General features: G+C 35.0%; 1 protein-coding gene across 5 annotated transcripts in view; it reads left to right on the forward strand.

Moving 5' to 3' along the window:
• PRDM5 (PR/SET domain 5) overlaps window positions 1-23,277 on the forward strand; it is an 83,647-nt gene that overhangs the window by 41,842 nt on the left and 18,528 nt on the right. For 2 of the 5 annotated variants that reach the window (XM_026848111.1, XM_026848110.1), the window contains exons 11-13: window positions 4,616-4,776; window positions 8,035-8,128; window positions 22,158-22,243. In XM_026848111.1, coding sequence (XP_026703912.1) covers window positions 4,616-4,776; window positions 8,035-8,128; window positions 22,158-22,243 — 341 coding nt within the window. Of the gene's footprint in view, window positions 1-4,615; window positions 4,777-8,034; window positions 8,129-9,342; window positions 9,588-11,886; window positions 12,346-13,791; window positions 13,814-22,157; window positions 22,248-23,277 lie in introns of those variants that run through there. The other 3 variants (XR_003398342.1, XM_026848113.1, XM_026848112.1) reach the window with 3 other exon arrangements.

Raw genomic sequence — 23,277 nt, forward strand, 5'->3', positions numbered from 1 at the left:
AGCCAAATTCAAACCTTGTCTTTAAATACACTTAAATGCAAATCCAAATATGCTGTAAAAAAATCTAACAATGATTTGAGGCCTGATGACAAGAGATTTATTCCTACGTTAAGTGTGATACTGTCACCTTCATTTTAAGAAAGGAAAAATGGAAGCAGAGATGACTTGGTGGCTTACTCAGCTTTTGTAGGTAATCCATTTTAGAGCTTGAAACTGAGATTTTCTCTCCTGTGCCAGCCCAGGCTAATGTTTCCTGTCTCTGGCACAGAACTAGCAGCCCAGAGAAATCCTGTGGCCTTTTTCCCCCATGAGTAACTTATTCTTGGCATTCTGTACTGGTTTTTAACTGACTGTGTAAAGATCTATTTTTGGTGAAATTTTCTCTGTCTTTAATATTTACAAAGTCCTAGACTACCATTCAACCCTGTGAATGTCAGTAATTTAGATTTTTAGAAAACATTCGTGACCTAAAATTCTTGTGGCTTAGAAGACAGTATTTTGATTTGGGGAATATTTACATCAGTATAATTAAGAAAACCACAAACCTTTCTTGTTTTATTCCTGTATAACAGTGTTTCTGTTAGATGAGTTATTAGACTGACGTGTTTAGTTTGTTCTTTTACAGTTACCTTTCAAAGCTTCTGCAATTTCATAAAGCACTGAATTTTGTAAAATATTTTTCTAATGTTAAAAATGATGGGAAAAAGTTAAAAATCTGTTCAGTAATATCTGTTCTAATGAGCCAAGCATTTGAAGAATATCCAAAAGCAGTATTTCATCGTAGGCAGATTTGTAGGCCTTGATAAAGGTTTCTCTAAAAACATATACTTTGACTTCTTTTAGGAGGATGGGAGCTCCCGAAACTTGAGACGATCGAGTTAGGATTGTGATTTGTGGAAGGTTTAGCTATTCCTGATTCAGCACTATTTTAAGTGTATCAAACTGTGAACTGCAGTGGCAAAGACATTGTTTAGTCAGTCTTCCTTGGTGCAAAAGGAGACATGTCTTGCTGAAGGACAGAGTAGATGTTTGAGGGTGGTAACTTCTGCCATCTTAGCTAAAACTGTCTCCAAAAAGAGTCAAAGCCTTAAACCGATAATATTTTGGTGTTTTTATTAGTCACAGGGAATATTGTTAAACATTTTTCTTTCTTTCTTTGGGAAAAAACCCCCAACAACTGACCAATTTAACAAGGAGGCCTTTTAATACAGCAGAATATAAGCAAAGCCTTTACAGTCATCCTGCATCTGTCTTGTCTGTAGTCCTATAAAAGAAGTGTTGACAGTCCAGTAGCAAAGTGAAAGTCATTACTAGGATGAACTGAAGAATAAACAGTTTTCAGTTCAAGGCTGTGTTTAAAACAAGGGGCTGTGCTGTTGTCTGAGAAGAGTTTGTGTTCCCTGTGAAAAAAATGTAGAACTCTTCTCCTCATGACCTAACTCTGAGACTGACAAGTTGTGCTGCCATGATAATGAGTTTCTCATATTTAAAATAACTCAGAATTACAGGCATTGTCCTGCTATAGCTGGATGATAGTCCCTCTCACAGTACTGAAAATACCCCTGTTCTATAAAGAAAGGAGAGAAATAAACCAGAGTCTCTAGATGTATTTATCTGGCTTTATTTTTTTGTCCTTTAGGAAAGAAAAATTCGTTTGTGAAGCTTGAAAATTCTAGGAGATATCGAACTTCAGCCTACATGATATAGTTCTTTTAAATTCAATATCCCTTTGTTTTAGAAGCAGGCACTGTGCAGAATGATGTAGAATGACTTAAATTTTATTTTACAAACTTAATTTACTGGAAAAAAATTCCATAAACTCACTTCGCAGGTGTTTTTTCCTTGAAATTAGAAAAGGCATCATGGGTATGAGTTTCGTCAAATATGTCTAACAAATAACAAAAAAACCCCCAAAACCCCACAACTTTTTTTTTCTTCTGGATTATAACTGTGTAAATGTAACTTGTTTTCTGAGAGTCAGACAAACTTTTCTGAGGTATGCTGCTGATAATACTTTGGTAACTGTTCTCATTATGTCATTGGCAATGCAGGAGCTAATCTTTTATTGTCAGCTCTAGTGTTTAGAAAGCTAGTGCACGCTAGCTAATACTAGCTCATGAGGCTGTAAGAGAGCTGGCTGACAAGAGTGAGTAGCCCTGAGAATTTTCACTGGGATCATTCAGTTGTCTGGGATTGCATGCATGAACAGGATTGCGTTTGTTGAAAAGGACATTATCCTTTTAATATATTTTCTTTCCAGAGTAAAAAAATCTACATGCAAAATGTTTGTTAGTGATAGAAATACTAATAAGCTCCTTCTACATGGATCAGCAGAAGCAGGCACTGAAGACTGCTCATTTCAAGTAAAGCACAAGTAGCCCTGATTTTCACTGTCTTGTTTTGTCATAAGGAGAGTGCATCAGTGGAGTAGATGAAGCCAGCACCAGAAGGACACTCACATTATGCTGTGTATTTCTGAGGGAAAATACTTCAGGATATATTATGTCAGTGCTCTGTTTCCATCTTTGGAGGCATTTATGGATATCGATATCGTAATTTCATGTCAAGTACACTGAAAATGTTTTTCTCCTTCAGTGATTTCAAGAGATGAAGTCAATCAAATACTTTCTTGTTTATGTCCATTTTCTAGAGTGCCTAGGCCTGAAGAGAATCTGTGTATATCTTTTGCTATTTTATTTTGTAACAAACGTCTTGATCTAGTACAGTGCAAACCTGCTGATAATACATAATGAAAATTCTTTATTTCTTATATATTAATATTAGAAGTTTATTTGGTAACTTTATATTACTCTTATCTGCCAAAGGCAATGCAGAGTTTGCGTTTTGGCAGTGATAGTAGTTCTTAAGCAACAGATGTGTTTTTACATTTACCATATGAAATCTGTTTGTTCTTTGTCACAAAAATGAGGTACCATGAAATAGGTTGCACAGCTCTGTTTTTTCCTGCAATATTCTGCAAGAGGATTTACAGAGCTGCTCAGGGAGTTTTAGTACTCCTATCTTGGTGCAAGCAATCTAGACTTTTACTTTATGCCATTGAGGAACCTTCTGAGACTCCTTCTGTAGTTGTGTATTAACAGTATTTTTTCATTAAGTTTTTGTGTGTCTTTGTCTATTGCTTAAAAAAAAAGGACAAGACAAAGTCTGTTCAGTGAGCCAACTGTGAGGAGAGACAGTGTTCTGATGGTTTTTCTGTAATGAGAGAGTGTTTCTGCTAAATAAGGAAACGGGAGAAACACTGATTATTTGCCTTCATCCAGGATAACTTTTGAAACAATGTCCAATTCTAGGCATCCCACTACTTTGCATGTTGAAAAGTTTTGCTAAACTGAAGCCAGAACTTGGCTAAATACATACTTGGCATTGCAAGTATATATAGTGGAAGAATATTATAATGTGTACACACAGAGGAGATATGGTTGAACAGTATGTTCTGAAATTCCCTAACTTTGGAGATTTTTTTAATTGAAAACTAGTTGATGTCTTACTACCTCATTATTTTTTGTTGTTGTTTGAAAGTCATTTATCTCCAAATAGAAGTGCAGTACTTAAAATTATAGGGATGATTTCAAACAAAACTTTAGGATAAAAAGGACAAATCTTCCTGAAATATGCTTCATTGCTGCTGGTAGAAGTAGTTTGTGCTCATACAACTCTGTATCTTACTCATGTGAAACAGGAGGCTGCAGATCAGACCTCCGTCCTGAAAAAGAAGAGGATAGTCCTTAGATAATGGTGATCTTTGTGATGTAACTGCTTGGAAACTTTTTAGGGATGTGGGCACCTGATTTCCAGTTTAGACTGTGGATCTCTGAATGAATGCTGTGTTTCAGATGTTTATTGTACTTTTAATGAAGAAGTTAACAAATAGAAGAAAATATTCTCTTCTGCGTTCACAGTAGTGATAAAGAGAAGGTTCATTGTAATGATTTCTCTGAAGAATCACTTTTTTTTTTCTCTCAAAAGATGTATGCAGAATTTCAGAATACAATGTCTCTTCCCCTTTCTTAGGTAATTAACTCATTTTTAAAACTATTAGCAATATTAACCTGGCCTCTGCCATAACCTTCAACAACATCACCACAGTTTGAATAGTAATACTGTTATAACACTCAAGTTATTTCATCTTTGTCATATGAGTTCGCCTTTATTGATGTGAATGAGATAGCTTACTCAAAGCAAGTATTTCTTGTTTTGAGAATTCTTTTAAACTCAGAATAATGTCTCTTACCATTTAAGTTTCAAAAGATGAGGCCTATTTAATGTTTTTAGCTTGTTACCATAAAGAGAGTATGTTAGTGAAGGTCCTGATAAAACCTGTGCTCCGTTTCACTGGAAGCCATTTCCACTGGTTGCCATTTCACCTTCGGCTATAGAGTTTAATCTCACATTTCTGGCTATGTTGTTGTCATGACTACTTTGTTAATTTCCCAGTGACATTTTTATCTGATGTGATGTTCTTTTTCTTTCTGTTCTCTGGACCCAGTTTTTCCATTTGTCTTTGCTGCTTTTATTCATTTTTCTGAAACAATAAATATTAGTGTATTTCCACAAAAATCCAGTATCTTTAAATCTTGTTTTTCCTCTTTATAAGGTGAGAGGACCTTCAAGTGTGATCACTGTGATGCTACTTTCAAAAGAAAGGACACATTAAATGTTCATATTCAAGTTGTACATGATGGACATAAGAAATACAAGTGTGATCTCTGTGACAAAGCTTTTGTGACACCCTCAGTCCTGAAAAGTCATAAAAAAGTGAGTAGAACCTGTTCAATCATATTCATGCCTACTGTGTCCTTAAGGTTGTGACTAAACATAAAAGCCCCAGATGTTTCTGTATTTCTGGCTTTTCACTAGAAAGCTGTGATGGTGCTTAACATCCTGAAATGCTTATTGCAGTAGTGGTGTGCAGAATCTGCAGCAGGTGCATTTATGTAGATCCAGCATCAGGTGTGTGGCAGGATGGGACTTGTCGCATTATTCTTGCTATACGCCATTCCACTGATCTCTGCAATGGAATTGGTATAGACTTTAGAAGAAAGCTTGCCCACTAGTTTGGCCTAAGGTAAGATTTATGTGACAGGCAAGAAATGTGAAGAAAATAACTAAATCAAGAACAAATCAGCTGAGGAAGGTCAGCTAAGGTGTTGTCACCAAATGCAGATTGTGAGAGTTTGTTGAAAAACAGCATGCATATATTATTTGCCAGATAGTATGCACTTCATATATGCGTGTAAAATTATAATAGCAAAACATAGTTACTTGGTACAATATTTTCAGCACATGTTTATGTGGAATACTGTGCATTACAACATGTCTGTATTTAAAATTGAGGAAAAAATGTAAGGGAGTCTTTCAATGTCTCGCCAACCCTACCATGTCTAACAGATGTGGAAGCTAGTACATGTCTTTGGAGACTAAACCAAATTTTTAGGAGATAGCAGACTCTTGAATTCTCTAATGTACTGGACAGCACTGCCTCCTTAATGTGTGCTTGATTTTTAAGATGTTTACAGATTGCAAGAAATAATGGAACCAACTAGGAACAAAGTCTTTGTGGTTTCTTTTGTGGTCTTTTAAAGGTCTTGATCTTCCATTAAATATATGTTAATGCATTTGCTGTCTGTCTGCCTTTAGTCTGTTTCAAATGCTGCTTGTCTGATATTTAATATGCATTAAGTTACTTAGTAATTATAGTTGCTGGAAAATAAAGTTTCCTGTGATTGAGTGACATAGCTGTGTAACCAAGACACATTTATCACAGATACACTTAGTGGAAGATTTTCACCTGTTCTTTAGAAGAACTAGAATGACATGGGGTTGCCTTGTTTGTAGACTTCAGTACATGTACTGTAAGATGATTGAGATACAAACAGTCTGGTTCGTCGGTTGTTCAGTGTGTGAAAACGGTTGAGTTTTGCTGTAGTCGAGAGAGCACTTCTTCCTCCTTTCTCTTGTATTATTTTTAGAATAAGGAGTATTAAAGCACGTTTGTTTTTTAAGACTGAATATGTTGGTCTAAGGAACTCAAAAATAAAGGGTATACAAAAATAAGCTTGCGATTTTTTTCTGATTGTGTCTTGGGGAGCAAGACTTTAAGAAGGCATAGTATTTTTCATTAGACAAACTGATTTGTTTGAAAAAAGCAGACTGGTTTTCGGACACACCATCCTTTTCATCCTTATCTACTTGTTTTAATCACTTGAGTAACAGACCTAGCCTATAATACCGATACACTGATTTCAGATTAACTTTTTGCGAAGGATCTTGCCAAGATGGACTGTAAGATCCAAAAATATTACCTGGAATCATTGATGAGCTCTGCATAAATTTTTAAACTTTTCCTAAGATTCCTTTCTAAAAAATTCATTACGACTTACTATTTCACTTTAAAAATGGCTGTATACATATATGTATTTGTATCTTAATGGAAAGTGGCTAGTGTTTATTGTTTATCGGTCTTCTTTCTTTGACATTCCATCTTAATTGTAATTGCTGTTGCTTTGTGCTGCTGTCAGGCCAGGACTAGCTGTATGTTTGTGAGCCTTGTAATGTATTGCTCCCAGAAATCCTTTTTTTTTTTTTTTGTTCTTTTCATTATTTGGAATGAATACCAAGCTGTCTGCTTGGTATCTCCCAATGTTGCTGTTAGAGATATAAGTGATTTCTGACTAACTATATCCTAGTCAAGAGGGATTTAACATTCATAACCCTAATGCCAGGGAATGAAAACTATGCAAGTCCATCCAGTATTGAAATGATATCTCATTTACTGTTCCTTTCGCTACGACATAATATGTACTGTGTGGGGTAAGGTTTTTATGACGTATTGAAGAATTATATGTCACTTCAATGTCTTTCATAAGAATTAATTTCCCTGTCTGAAGAGAGTCATGTGCAAAGCTTGAAACCCAAGTAGTCAGCTGTACATATAATTTAATGTGTTACCTTTCCTATCCCATTTAAATTAACACTTATAAATGAAGTAATCCACAATTCTCCACTAAAAGAGCAGTCACAGTTATAAGGAAAAATTACTCAAGAGGCTGATAAATCTTCAGTTTAGAATTGGATGTTGAAAGTACAGTGTGAAAAATGATGAGAATTTGTGTATGTAACTTACTTCAAGGTGGTCTTGCTGTTGACCACACAGTTTGGATGGGAGAGTTTTTGATTACTTTTTTTTTTTCCATTTTGAAATAATTATTATATTAGCAAGGTGCTCTAGCCTTGGTTTCAGAAGACAAGCTCAGTGTATGATTTAGTGTTAGTGACAATTAGAATGTACTCCTTGTGATCAATTCTCTAAATGCAATTTGATTCTAGTATATATAAGAAACTAGATAGGATCCAGTATGTGATTTGTGTTGTCTGAAATCACTGAAAACTTACACTTTGAGGGATTGTTGTCTGTCATACTTCAGATGAACTGATGCCTGTATTTCATTCATCTGAGAGTGTCATTCAGAAGTCATCTGCATAAATCTTTGTAGAGACCTTTAAAGCTCCAGTTCAAGTCTGCAACAGGAAAAGTTATACTAGGTTAGGTAAACTATTTTCACGACATTTCATAATGTAATAAAATTCTGTAAAAATACAAGCTTTTAAAAATAGATTCATTTATGAAGATCAGTTTTATTAGGTAACCAAATCATTATTTGCTGGTTTAGAAACCACTATCACAGATGTCAAACTGAAAAATAGGTGTCTTATTCTTGCAATCATGAAAATACACAAAGGTGAATTGGGCGTTTTTAATAGTAACTATTTAGGAAATAGTACGCTTAGGAACTGAACAGCCAGTATATTTTGCCATTAATAGTGAGATTTGTTTAGAAATTTTAGAAGAAAGAACACCTATTGCTAGTTCCTTAGAATCTGCCTGATGTGATGGTATAAAATATGTAAGGGAGTTAATAGTGGTCAATGTCAATACATTTAAAATACTCAATTTTTCACTTCTTTTAAAGCTATGCTGAAGCTTTCATTCTTGTCTTTCCCCACCCCATGTAGACTCACACTGGAGAAAAAGAGAAGATTTGCCCATATTGTGGACAGAAGTTTGCAAGCAATGGAACACTGAGAGTTCATATTCGAAGCCATACAGGTACAGTGTTGTTTACTGTAATGCACAGAGAAGTCTTTCTAAATATATAAAACAAGGTATCTGAAGTATGTCTATCTACAAACAGAAATGCACATTTACAGGTAGGCCCAACACAGCATCTTTTTCAGCCATTTTACCCACTTAATGTGTAAAACCACATTCTATTCTCAACTGTAATTATGTGTGAGTGTGTGTATATTTAAGAATACTTATATGTATATACAATATGAGTTTCTCTCTGTGGCTGCTAAGGTGTTTTGAAACTCTGATTTTTATATTAATATAGCTTCTGACCTTACCACAACCTGCATATTAACCAAATTAGAATATTCTACCTTGTGTATGCTTTAACTCAAAATTTGTTTTCTGTAGCAACATGTGACTCATTCTGCTGGTCTCCTGATAGTCCTGGGTTCGAGTTATGCAATTTATTCTATATTGCCACCCAAATTGCAATACTGTTTCCCTGTCATGTTGTTATATATGTGCTTCTGTAAACACACTGAAAATAAATTAGTTATGTTGTCACATTGATAGGTTTAATTTTGTGACCTTCATTCAAATAAGTGACAGGCTACTGAAAGGGGTTTCTTTGTGATAATTTGTTTCCAACATAAAATGGTGTAGATTTGTCTTTGGTAGTCAAAGCATCAGTTAACTAACAGCCTACCTATGACATTCCGTCCACTTTGCATAAGCAAATTTGGTTTGCAGGGAGATGACAGAGTTGTTTTTAATCATTTGGCTTTATACTATGTTTGGAAAAGTCTTAATCACTTCAGTCTATCAGGACCACCTCTTAAGACTACAGGTTTTACTGGGTTTTGATATTTTTGGATTTGACTGCTATACACACTAGGACATTTTTATCCTGGTCCTGCAGTCAGGATAAAAGGCTAAAATTGACTTTTATCTTTATCTTTTATTTTTTACTAAATTCCGTGTTTGAAATATTTATCACTGAGAGCATCTGTATAAAAACATACACACATATAAGCTTCTGTATAGAGATTCTGCTCCGATGGTTCACATATACTGTATAATCAGAGAGACAAAAGACACTGAAGACCAAAGTTGACATGACCCAGAATTGCAGTGCAGCAGTTCTGTTCATTCCTCTTCTTGATTCTTGTTTTTTCTTCAACAACTCCACCTTACCAACTCCTTTTAAAGTCATTCCTCTGCAGTGTCACCTGCTCTGTCTTTCTCTTCAGTCTTCTGTCCTGTAAGCTGTGGGATTGTCTTTTTTTTGACTTCATGAAAATGCAGAGAAGAGGAAGAAAAAAACTTGACACTCATAGAGCATGTGGTATGACGATTTAGAAAACCCTTGGGGACTGTGCCTTTTGTAAGGACAATCCACTTACCCATCTGGGCTGTACTTTAATTAATTGGGTAGACAGGAGTGAAAGGGAGCAATTCATTAGTATTGTTAGTTAGTCACTCAGCACATCAGTCCAGGCTTCTAGGAATATGACTGCCTTGGATTCTAATCTATCTTAACTTTTCCTAAAGTTATCTTACTGTTTTAATTATGGATATTTCTTTACCTTCACCTTGCCATCCCATGAGGAACTACATTACCCTTTCATTTAACAATATTTTGATGTACTAAACTTTCTTGAAATTTAGGACTCTTACAGATTTCTCCCCCCCCCACTTAAAGGAATATAAAAATGTTACTCTAATTCTTAATTAAAATCTCTGGATTCACATGCCAATGTTTTTTGCAGGCAAGTCTGATTTATTGCCTTTACTGTTGTTGTGCTTTTGTTTTTTTCTTACTTTACAGGCCCTTTCCTTAAACCTTAGGTATGTTTTCTGTGTACTGTCGATGTTATACATCAGATTGCACGAATAGAAAGGCCCTAGTTTTTCAGGTTGATAGTGCAGATAGCTCCTGGGAAATGCTTTATAGCTGTCTGAGTGAAAATGCTTTTCACACATGTGCTGCTACTAGCTACATTTAATGTTTCAGCTCTCTCAAGCAGGCTTTTCTAAATTTAGGAGTTAGGCTAAGGTGAGTTTCATGAAACCACACACCAGAGACCTTTAACCTTGACTATAGAGCCTTGCAAAATTTGTAACCACTATTATATGAGAAACAGTAAACGATGACATTTGGAAGTTACTTAAAATAGAAAGACACTGAAGATTTCCACTACATTTTAAAATTAAATACCGGAGAAACTACTTTGCCAGGAGGTGATACAGGTTGGAGTTAGAGGAATATGCAGTGTGAAACAACTTATGAAAAAAGAACACTGCAGAAGGAAAGATATTTTCAAGGCCCCTTTCTTTACCTAAAAAGCTAGAAGCACTCATTTTAAAGAGAGTTACTAGTTCAGGAAAAATGTCTTGCTAAATTAATTTGTAATAGCCTGTGATAAATAAACTCTGGTACTTTTCCTTTTCCAGTCTGCTACTGTGATGTCAATCACATTTTTGGTGGAGAATTTTGTGATTCACATCCTTCACTAGGAATGAACTGAAATATGTTCTTATGGTTGTTTTTGATGTCATTCTATTACGATTCCTGATTATTTCTTGATTATCCTGATGAAATGTGGGGGAAAAAAAAAGGGGTTGAAGATAGGGGGGAATTGCCACTGAGTTGTGACTTGTATTTTAAAAGAAATAGTCTGTAGGTAGTATGGCAAGATGCATTATGTGAGTTTTAGTTAGAAAATGCCAGTTAGATTCATGTTGTACTTCTGGAGAGGTGGTTTTGATTTGTGCTGTATATGAAGACGTTAGTCAACTTGTTTATGATCACAGTTCATGCAGACCAATCACAAGAGGAAATTGTTGTCTAGTGTTCAGTGTGTCTGAGGAAGCATAGCTTTTTGACGAATATCTTGCATCATTTCCAAAGGAAATAAGGGTAGTTGGTGAAGGGAGTCAGTGTTATCTGCAAACAGTACAAAAAATGTTGAGTACTCATTTAATGGCTTTTAGTGGTAAAGTTCACTGCATTGTGAAAATCCATGACAACTTTTTAGGGATTTTCTGAGCAGTAAGAAATTTTCAGTTCATCAAACAGTGGAGCCACAAACTTAATTTATTCAGTGATGGATGTTTGGTTTCTAAATGTTTCAGTGCTGTATACTTCATGCTCCTGATATCTATTAAATTCTGTGGTTTTGAATTAATTTTTTTTTTTTTTTTTTTTTTTTTTTTTTTTTGTGGTCAGACTTCAAAGTATGGCTCTTCATTCTGAGCTAGAAGTGAAACAACCAGCCACTGTCCGTTTTCAAGAGATGATTCATCTTTGTGAATAAATCTTCAGCTGCGACTAAGCTTTTGGTGAAACTAAGCAGTCCATCATAAGTGTAAATATTGTGAAGACCTTCATGTCTTAGTGATTAGGTTTGAGGTCCTGGTGCAGATGTTTGTGTTATTCAATTCTCTGTGCATGTAGTCAGCTAGACTTTGTTTTATTAGCTACTTTGTATAAGAGGCTTTGTTCTGTATTTACAAAATAAAGCTAGGCAGAGTTTTTTTTAAGAGAGTCATGTATCAATTTTTATTCTTTTTTATTTATAAAGCTCTTTGTTATAAATATGAAGGTTCTCGTGTACCCTCCTGGTTTGCTTTAGAATTGTAATTTTGATATGTTTAATAATTCTTATAGAAAAAGAGAAGGTCAGTGGGTTTTCAGCTTTTATTTAATACGCAGCACGTGTTCTTAAATATTGTTACTCACAGATGGATGCATGCTTCCTTGATAAGCAATTTTCTTCCCTCTTTTATCTTAGAGTAAGACTCTGTAAATGAGCCCTAACAGTTCTTGGCCTTTTGCAGAAACTGAGCTGGTTTGGGGTGAGTGAACATGTCTGCATGTGCATGTGTGGAGGGACGGGGTTGATGTTTGCATCTGAACCTAGCATATTGCTCTGTAATTTATCATCTGGGCTTCCAGCCTTGGCATGACAGAGACAGCGTTCTGTAGGTCAGCTGAAACACTATAGCGCATTCTGCCTCTGCTCTATCCTGTTGGTTTATGACTTCTTAGGGTCAGAGGGAGCTGGGGTTAATTCAGCAAAAGAATCCTCTGACTGTGATATAAATTCCTTGGCTTGTTCATAAATTGTAAAAGTAATTCTATGGTCTGTTCCTTGGGCTTGAAAACTGGGGGCCAGGAGGTTAATTACTTCCCTAAAGTTTCAAGCAGCTTTCAGTGTTAACAGTTACTGGCTGCGATTTGTGCAGTTTTGCAGTTGCCTTATACATAGGTATTTAAGTATGTTAATTGCTGTCTCATTTGTGTGTGTGTATGTATTCGTGTGTGCATTTGTGTGTGCATTTTATCTGACTGATATTTATACTGTTGCTTTCCTAATTGCTTGTAGTGTAATCCCTTACATCTTTGGGATATAGCACATCAAACTGTAGAATACTGAAAGTTGTCGTGAGGTAGTTTATATTTGCAGGGTAATTTTTTTCTGAGTTAAGAGAATTGAATGTTTTAACTGTAATTCTGTCCCTTCTGTGCTGTCTTTTACCTACTCTGTTATGTAGGAACTGGTGAGGGACAACTGATGACATACATGTCTACCAGAAAATGCTTTCACATGCAAATATAGGTTAAAGCGTAACTTTGTTTTGCTCTTTAGATCAGATTTAGTCAAAGTCCTGATAAAAAACCAGTAAGATATCTATGACTTTATATCTGTCTTAAAAGTTTTCTGAAAAGATTATTGTTTCTGTTCCATACCATTTAAAAGCCTGATATATTATGGCATTCTTACATGTTATATTCTCTTGTATGTTGTAAAAGCAGCTATATTTCCTAAGCATGTGTTGAGAAGGTTCTTCATAAATTTGCTTCCATACATATGAATCAAAGATAATACCAAGAGATTACACTAAAACAGCAAAGAGCATTCAGACCATGGGCTTCCATATCCTTTGTGTCAACACAATTAAGCTTACCTTTTCAATTTCCATTTCCATAATTAAAGGCTGTTTCATAAGCTCATGAAAAATTTTCATTGTGCTTGTCCCATATAACTAGGTGCTGGTTGCCTTCTTGAGATTTCTCTCATTCTCTTTGAGAGCCTGATGTTATGGTCCTAACTTTGTCACTGTACTCACATTTCTACAATTTGATTGACTAGGCATTTGAGCATATTTAAAATCATATTTAAGGTCCAACTGTACAAAAATCTAGGTCTAGATTTTGCACTTTCATGTAAAAATTCCTGACTAAAACCAAAAATTAGTGTGGAGTTATATTGAAAGTCTCTGGTTATTAACAGTAGTTTAATCATCTATGAACATAAAAGACTTCAAAGTAGTTGAAGTAATGAGTTCAAGTACAGTATAACTATTGTTTTTTACTGTGTAAAATATGTGTCCGAAGTTTTAATAGCTAAACAGGCAACTGTTTGTTTATGTACATAAGAAATAATGTACAGCCAGGATCCTCGTTCTAGCAAATCTTCTGGCAAATTACCTTACAAGTCTTTTATAATTTTTTTACATTAAAAAAAAAAAAGATAAAAGGAAAGCTTGAAGGAACTTCCTCTCATATCACAATGAAGTATGTGAAAAAATGTATCTGTATCTAGTCAGTGAACAGCTTGCCAATGTCTACAGTTAGGTAGTTTCTATTCAATAACTTATAAATGATCTCTCTTTTATCTACTGAGTTTAAAAAGGAGTTTGCAGAAGGCCTCAGAGGTAAGGATTCTGCATTTCTAAACCTTTCAGTTTATACATCATTGTCCTATTTATCTCCAGACAACAGTTAAATCTTTAAAAGTACCTGTAAAGTTTCATGGAGCTGTCAGCTTCTTTTTGTCTGCTTCTGTGAATGAAGAAAAGTTCTTATAAGGGATAGATTATAAGAATGCTAGTGACATCTTTAGGTCAAATGAATTACTGATTAATGCATATACTTTAAAAGATTTGGTTGACCATTGGGTTCACTGAAGTCATAGACGTTAGTGCTCCATTCATAGGGAAACCAAATTGCTTAATTCCACTGATAGATGCAAAAAATGAAACTGTTTTATTCTTTAAAGTAAGTGTGTCAGGGGGGTTTGTTGTGACTGAAATCTTAATACCACTGTAGAACTGATGAGAGTCTCTCTAAGTAAGTAATAGTGGTAGTTAGTTCATGCTTTACTGTATAGATTCAGATAGCTGACTTACTTTCTAGGGTCCTTTACTAGTCTTTATAATTAATTTAGTTACACTCAGCTAAAATGTCAAATATTTCATGGTAATTTTTACGGACCAGGTAGGACAAACATTTTGACTTCTGGTTTTAGCTAGAGGTAATCTGAAATCTCTGAATAAACCAAAAACTTTACAGAAAATAAACCTCAGCTTGGAAAATACTGCTTCCGTGCCTCAGAGAATAAGACATGGCTAAGTACTTACAAGAAAGAGTATTAGCAGCAAAACCATGATGAAACCAATTCGCTTTTCTCTTGTTTTGAAAAGAACATCATTGGAGATTTTTTCTTATTAAATATGTGGCCATTTTTAATGAATGGGAAATGCAGTTGGTTGACTTACATAAAAGCAATTCTAGTTCTCCCTTGTGCCTGGAAAATACACAAGTATTGGAGCTTGGTTACAAAGCATTCACAAATACACAGGCTTAGTGTTGTTAATCATCATAAAGGAAAAAAAAAAAAGCAGAAATATTTAATCTCTTGTCTTCAGAGTCTGCCAAGTTTGAATGTTGGTTAAAATAAAGAATGTGTAAGAAATGTCTCTAATTGACCCATACCTGAGTACATTTTTTCCATTTCTCTCAAACAGCAGGACTTTTCTCAGAGCAGTCAAAGAGCTATGCTTTATCTGACTGTGAGTGTAGAATTACATGTATATTTGGTGTTTCTGGGTCTTGTCTCAGCTGACGTACACAAGTATTTTATCTTTAAAATCATGAAGTTTGGTTCTTGGCATGAGAAAGCTACACTTGTGTGGGTACTTCTGTACCTTCTAAAGTGCTAAATTTTGCATGTTTAATGGTTGAAAATCAGGCAGGCCAGAATTTTTTGCAGGTTGCATCGCTGTTTTTATTGTTTAGTCCACATTAAGACTATTCCAAGTGTTGTAAAGAGAGCAGCTAGCTGCTGCAGTTGGCCAAGCTTCTTGATTATTCTCCTGTTATTTTCCCTTCCTAGAATCCCTGGTCAAAATTAGAAAAAATGCTTTAAGAGACCTAGAATAATAAATGCTTTTGAAAATGCTACTTGGTATCTAGAAAACTGCCATCTGTGTACAAGAGAAAATTTATTATTTTGAAGAAATGTTTGTCTTCTCAAGGGTTATTTGACATTCTGTACAACACCAAGGTGATGAAATTAACTGAGTATTTTCTTAAAGTATGAATATTTAATCTTTGGTTTTCTGGCATTTTCTAATTTACTTTCTGTTCAAATCACTTGGTTCCTTGAGTTCCTACTTACCTTAATTTTAATTCTGAATGAAGTTCTTTACATGTGGGAGAAATTCAGTTCTGTATATCTTAGGTTTCTTTATATCTATTTGTATAGTGCATTAACTGAATTCTGTACAGTTAGGGACACAAACTTCCTTTTTAATTTGATGGGAACACCATATACAGAGCAACAGCAGCTGAGGATAAATGTGTAAAGCTGTCAAGTGCTCTGTATGAACAGATAATGTTCTAAAGCATATGTCACAGATTATAATTTTGTTATATCCGTTAACCTTTTGCCCATCCTTACTTGCTGTTGAATGCTGTCATCACCCCAGATTATCTCTGTCTAAAAAAGCCTTCTTGCAATTCCCATTCTGGGCTGCCCTGTTGATCATCTGGTATGGAGTGTTGCATGTGTGATCCAGATGGCCCCCTTGCCTCCAAATTCTTCCCCAGGTGAACTGCCTTCTTTCCACCACAGTTGGGCGATGATGGAGTCTCCCTTCCCCTCTCCCCTATCCCAGTCTTAAATTAGGCCTTTAAAAAGGATCATACTTTACTATAACTGTTCTGAAAATTGACATTTTGAAATAATAAATTCATATATATGTATTTTAAAAATAAATAATCTTCTAATCCATATACTAAGTAGTTTTATATCTGAAATGGAGCTGTCTTTAGAATACAGTAAATGGTCTCTGGAAGATTCTAAGGGACCACAGAGCCATAATTACTTGTTAATTTTTTAAAGAAAACTGAAGAAAATGATTCCTTTTAAGCTACAGACACTGCATGTGATCTGATGTTCAGTGCAGTCTGTCATAAGTCTTTTTCTGATGTTTGTCAATGTTGACCTAGGCCAGTGGTGCTGAATACCCCCCTTACCAAGCACAGACATACTAAAAAGTATAAAAAGCCCCTTGATAACTTCAGAGCATAATTCAAATTCTTAATTTTTAAATACAGCAGTTTAGTTCCAATAAAGACAAAAAGCCAGGGAATTTGTACATGAGGGCTAACGTACATACCTGAGAATTGTATACAAGTGGCCAAGCAAGATGAATGGGAATGGGGACAGTAGATATGAATCCAATTTTAACAGAATGAAACAGAAATAATGCCTGTATATGGTTTGAAAGAGCTCTGTGTGATTGCTTCCAAAACTGAATGTAGTTCATTGAATGCATACTTTCGCATGCTGTTGACCATCTTCTCTGTACCTCTTTCTTTTTTGGTTTGCTGGTCTCTTCAGACACTTTTTAACAGGCGCTTCAGAGTAGGACTATTTCTCTGTTCCGTGTTTCAGTTGTCTCATTTGATGGGAATATATTTGTCACCTGTAATGTACATACTTGATCGATCTTACTTGAGGTCATTGTTTCAAAGTTATCACTAACGTTGGTGTTTATACCAGGTTTCTGCCTGATTTTGTAATTAGTCTTTTTGTGTCTATTGACTACAGGGAATGCAAAATACAGTGTGAAAATAGCAACACATATGACTAATTTTAATTATTGTGTCTCAAAGTCCTTATTATATGTCTAGCTGTAGCTGCTGAATTCTTAAAGAACTAATGTGTATTTGGTTTTGTTTCTTAATTCTTTTGCTCCCAGAGGTATGTGAGTTTGGGAAATCTTGGGTGCTAAACTCACTCTAAATACTGCCTTACAGCACTTTGATTGCAGATGTCTCATAGGAAGCTGTCCTTCCCGAGTTGAACTGGAATGGAAGAATCTGGTGTTTAACTTTTTATGCTACATTAAAGTCCAGTAGGTATTGTGATCTCAAGCTAGAGATTTACATACTTGAGGAAGGAAAAAGAAAAAATCAGTTCTATGATGACATGTTTGCAGATCAAAATCCCATATGGTTTTCAATCATGGAATTGTTTTTTGTAATCCTTGTATTAGGTTTAAATTTATTTTTATTATGTTAAAAGCTTTGTTTTTTTTCATACAAAATCTGGAAGTAGAATGTCTAGACTTTGTATTATATTAAATCCACTGTAATTTATCCAAGGATTATTTATTTGTACAGAAGTGCCATTAATGTGTTGAGCAGTTTGTTCCTGGACAGCAGGGACATGACAGTCAGCTGTAACTTGAGGGTAAACACAGCATTTATTAAGCCTGTCTTCACTGAATGTTTTACTATTTTAATAATAACAATAGTTCTTAGTTATTATTGCATTCACACCATCACTTCTGGGCATGTTGACTGGACAAGATGTCAAATGAAGATATATTAAATATGCCTACTGGATTTTGATACTGTGCTAAAGTAGAAAGCCTGGTGAAATGTTTTAGTGAAAGGTGCAGATCATAGTCTAAGTCATAGTTTAACAGCAGAGCTGCAAAAAGTAACATAGAAGGCCACGCATTTCTTTGGATATTTTTGAAATGTGAAGTGTTAGGATTAAGACTTGGTAGTGTATTTGGAATTTAAAAGGTTTCCCCCCCATGCTATAAATATTTTTTTATACCAATTAAATTTAAAAATACCAACCAACCACTTTCACTTTGTGAAATAATACCTTTGAAAACTTATTCTACGAGTGACTGCAATGAAAAGGCTTTATAATAAAAAAATGGTGCAATGATTTACTTTAGTATGATGCCCCTAGTAACGATTGATCATTGCCTCCAAACATAAAGATATTTCTATATTTAATACATATTTATATTAAAAATATTTATATAAAAATGCAGAGTGCACATGGCATAATTGTTAATTGGTATCAACAACTGTACCTAAGGTGCCTCCCTGCCCCTTAGTATGATGTTATCACACCTTGTCACCAGATCTCACATGCATGCTTTTAGTAAGCAAATCCAAGAAGAAAATGTAGTTTGTCCCAGGGGAAATAGCTTGCTTTCTTTTTGATGCTTAGTAACTCCTTTTCATGAGGAGAGGAGAAATAGGGAAGCATGACTTGCAACACCATTTTATTTGCTTGTCTCGATCATTCTTACTTTTAATCTCCTCGTAACAGATCCTTTTCTTTTCTGATCAGAGAAGTTTTACATCTGGAAATCTCAAAATATTTATTGTGTGTGAGTTGATCTGAAGTTAAATATTCCAATGCTTATCATGGATTTTTGGTGGTCTGTGCTTGATTGCAGATGAATGTGAAAACACTGATGGATAATGTCACCCTCCCAGGACTTTTTATCACATCACTCTTGCTCTCCAGTTTTTCTTAGTGACAATTCTAAACTTTGTTGTAGCACAAACCCCTTTCATTTGTGGACAATTCCACTTCAGCAAATCTTCATGTGTAGGAGGAATGTATTTATCATTCATTATTTCAAATCTGTTTTTTCTCTGTTGTCATCTTATGCCATTTGCATCTCACAGTATTAGAGAAAGGATCCACTGCTTCTGTTTATTTTACAGGACATAAAGTGGGATAGACTGTGTAAGACTTCTCTTGGGGAACACCTCAGTAGTCTCACTGACGAATCTGTTACTGGGATTATCCTTAGGAGCAACTGACTGGTAGTATGAATAATGTTTGACTAGTTTAGTTCTGAAGCAAAGAGAGAAGTTAATAATTACCAGAGATAGAGAAGTTAATAAGTAGGATTGTAATAATCTTGCCAAAATCTGCTGTCCATAAATTCAAACATCTAATCTGAATTAGTTGCCTAGGCTCTTGATACAGTAAAAAGAGAGGAAGATGCATTGACCGAGGGCAGTTCATTCAATTTTCAGACACACAACAAAGTCCCTTTCCAGAGAGCAATTCATCCTAACTTTCTTTTATTCCAAATTTCACTGGGATTCAAAACATCTAGTTAAAATTAGACATTATATTTTCACATGGTTGATGTTAAATGCGGGGAATCTTACTCCTGCTCACAGACCAAATAATTTAAAAATACAAGTTATTTTTTTATTAAAACCAATTATAAATATCCATATAGTTCTTACACAGTGGCACAAACTCATCTTTGGACTGGTTACAGTGAGAGTAAGAAATTTATTCTAAGCAACTTAGCTGTTGCAAGCACAGATTTGTTTTAAGTAGCCCACTGTTAATTTTGTAAAATCCTAAAACTGTTTGAGGTAGAAGACAAGTTACACATTTAAAAGATGTGTATGCACAGGGGAAGCAGTTGCTTGTGTAAGTGCAAGGGTGCTTTTGGAATCCAGCCTACAAAGTTTAGGTGCAAGCAAATAAAAAAGAACAACAGTAAAATTACTTAGTGTCATGTTTTAAGTTGTTTTACTGGCAATTATTAATGACATAGGTGCATGAGATGTTGTTTATATAAATGAGAAAAATAGGATGTAATCAAACAACGTCAAGTCAGAGCTCGCAGTCTGTGTTACATAGTAAACTTGATTTTTGGAACTGTGAAGTTTTTTGAAAATTTACAGTACGTAACTGCTGCTCAAAGCCAGACTTTTTCAGGTGTAACATGTTGATATGAAGTCATACTGTTGCCCTCTACTGGCATCTGCTGAAAGCTCTTAAGGCCTTATTCATCGAGTACCATGGTTTCCGTGGTTAACTTCTGAAAGACACTGTTAATACATTTCAGACAAATTCAAAACCATCCTTTGAAAGCAAAAGTCCTTCTCTTCAAAGAGGCTCAGGGATGGGGGAGAGAGAGAGGAGGGATACAGCTCCTACCTGTCAACGCTCATCTGCTTACAAACTGCTGAAAGCTTTAACTTCTACATTCAAAAGCCCTAAACCATAAAAATGTCTGCTAAATTAATTAAATATTTGAGTACTGACAACTGTTGGAGTGTTTGAATTTTGGAGGCATGGATTAAAGACATCAAGGGTTAAGAAAGAGTATCTTATTTCAAACTGCTCAATGAAAACACAGCTATAAGACAGTAATTGTCATCATCCTAAAAACAGCCAAATTCACACAATTGTGCTTTCTGAGAGATAGAAGAATACAAGAGAGAAAAAAATTTGTATTTCACAAGTATTTTGCTACACAGTTTTTTTGCTGCTGTCATTAACAAAGTTATCTAAACAGTAATAAAAGACAGAAAAGAACAGAATATCTACTAAATAGGATTTTTATCCCCTTTTATAAATCATCTAATCTCAGCTGCCCTCAAATCTCTACACGACCTGTGACTATATGGAGATTTCATGTGTACAGCAGTGTTTATCAGTTGATCAGCCATACTGTATTCACAACTGGTCCCTCTGAAGAGCTGTTTCCCTAAGCTGTCTCCATCACATACTTTTTGTGATACTTTGGCATCTTGTTCCCATGAAAGAAAACATCCAGTATCTTCCCTCTGAACAATCATGGAGAAACACCTCATGTGAAGAAAAGATGAGAAGAGGGATGAGGCTTCCTTTCTCCAAGTTAAGAGTAATATCGCTGTTATTAGGAACCATGGAGCTTTAAATGCTTACCTCTGTTACTGCCACTCTCTTATACTCTGATCTTTGGCATATCAGTGAAATATGTCTGATTTTTTTTTTTTTTTTAAACTGTAATATGTAGTTATTTTTACATACCTATTTTCCAGGATTGAGTATGAGTGCTAGTAAGTGTTTGACACTTGGACTATGTTAAATCTCTCTATACATGCAAAGATTCTTTCATGAGTGGAAAGCTGTATTGACGTAGATTAGGCTTTGCTTAACTTGTATTTTCAAATAAGTTTGTTACATCTTCAGCTTTACCATTGTGTAGAAACAATTCTATTTAGTTAATAGAAAAATAGTTATTGTATCTTAATTTGTTGAACTATGTTTTTGCACTAGAAACAACCTGATATTTGCTCTTTAAGTGTTATATACAGAAAGAGGAGACAATCAAGTCAGATTCCAGTGCATTGCCTAAAGAGTTAAAAATTAAAATGCCCCTGTGGAATTATAAAGCTTTATCACTTCTTCCGAAATTATGGAGCTAGTTTAGAAACTCTTCACTCTTTAAATCTGAATAGCTCAGTATCCACGTTACAGTAATGTGAGTTTGGGAAAATTGATGCTAAACGACACCAGTTTAATGGAGCATTAAACTAAATACTGTCAAGATACGAGATGCTGCAAGGGAGATGCTAAGATTCTTCTGCTTCGATTTCAGTCATAAATAGCAACACAAAAATTGCAGAAACTTTTGATAAACTAGTTTCGAAGAGTTCATTCACATACAGCATTAAAAAAAGAGTAGATTATATATTTCATTGGGATTCTGACACCCAGAGGATTCTAGAAATGACCAGATGTGAAGTAGAAGAAATACTTGAGAGCAGTTAATGCTTTACCATAAAAGCAGCCATGTGTAAGTCACTGTAGAATGTGGTTTAGGGCAGGGGCAGTAGGTGGTTGGTTTTTTGTTGTTGTTGTTGTTGTTGTTTTGTTGTTTTTTTTTCCCAAAGATCTCTATGTGATATATTGCTAGAACAAAACCAAGCAGCAAAGACTAATATTTCAATCTAGCTCTTTGTCCTGCTCAGGTGGACTTTTTTTTTTTTTTTTGTAATTTTCATAATGCTTAGATCTAATCTTGTTTAAATTGAGTATAATATGAAGAAAAGGCCAGGAAAAAAAAAGTACTTCTGTTTGACACATAACTCTGCTGCAATGCCTTCATGTACTGAGGCCATATTTATGAATTCTATTGCTTTTCTTGTTTTCAGGTGAGCGTCCTTACCAGTGTCCTTACTGTGACAAAGCTTTCAGCAAGAATGATGGATTGAAGATGCATATTCGCACACACACAAGGGTAAGTCCTCCACCAGGGTTAAGTGTAGCTTGGTTTTTATGGTTACTTGAAGGATTGTCTATGAATCGTGTGTGGTGAAAAGTAAATAATTACTGTTTGTTTAGGTTAGGCTGTGCCAACCAAGATATTTTATACTTATCAAAACAAGAGACAAAGATTTAAGTCATTAACTGTTAAATTCTAAGTATGACTCCCTTACTGACCTTCAATTTTTTCTGTGTTTGTTTTCTTATATGTTGAAATAATACTAATGCTAACTTCTTCTTTTAACCTGTGGTTATTTATAGATATAAATTAAGTTTGTGATTGTTTACTGAGTAAACAGTTCTGTAAAGGTGTCACTGTTCTTGAAACTTCAGTATCCATTGCTTTGTTTATTACTGTCTCCTTAAAATCCAGTCACTGTGAGCTTTTGTAGAGATTGTACTTTACTAACTGATGAGAAATATTGTTGTAAAATGACTTTATTTAGTTTAACTGAAGGCAAAATAAAAGGCAAATTGCAGATGTCTCCAAGATTATTTTTGAACCTTGAGTCTCAGTTAGCACAAAGGTTCCCTATTCTATGGAAAAGTCTTGTCATGTATGTATATTTACTGGAGGACAGAGGTTAGTTCTTGGCCCCACTCAGGCAGCAAAGAGATGGAGAGGTGTCTTCAAACAGCCAGATGTGGATTCCCTTAGTAAAGGGAGATCTTTAGGTAAAGTTAAGCTGGTCTGGCATTCCACATACTACCTGCCTTCAGCTTCTCCATCTGCCATAAGAAAGCAAACAAAAATTGAGAAGTAAACTGTATCTTTTACTAGTAATCCCATGGGAGCTGTTACTGCTTACAGAAGTCAAGTCAGCCTTTAGGCCAAACTGAGAAATTTCTTTATCTATTAGGAAATAGGGAGGGTGATGGTTAAGTTAGTAGTCCCCCATATGCAAATCTGTGCACAGAATAGCTTTCTAAATAAGTAAAGGTAAGATCAAAACTGTTTTATGCCACTCTACCTAGGAGCTCCTAGATAAAGTTTTAGCTTGTGTACCC

This window comes from Athene cunicularia (genome assembly GCF_003259725.1).
Source record: "Athene cunicularia isolate RWA chromosome 4 unlocalized genomic scaffold, athCun1 chr4_part2, whole genome shotgun sequence".
NCBI classification, from domain to species: Eukaryota; Metazoa; Chordata; class Aves; order Strigiformes; family Strigidae; genus Athene; species Athene cunicularia.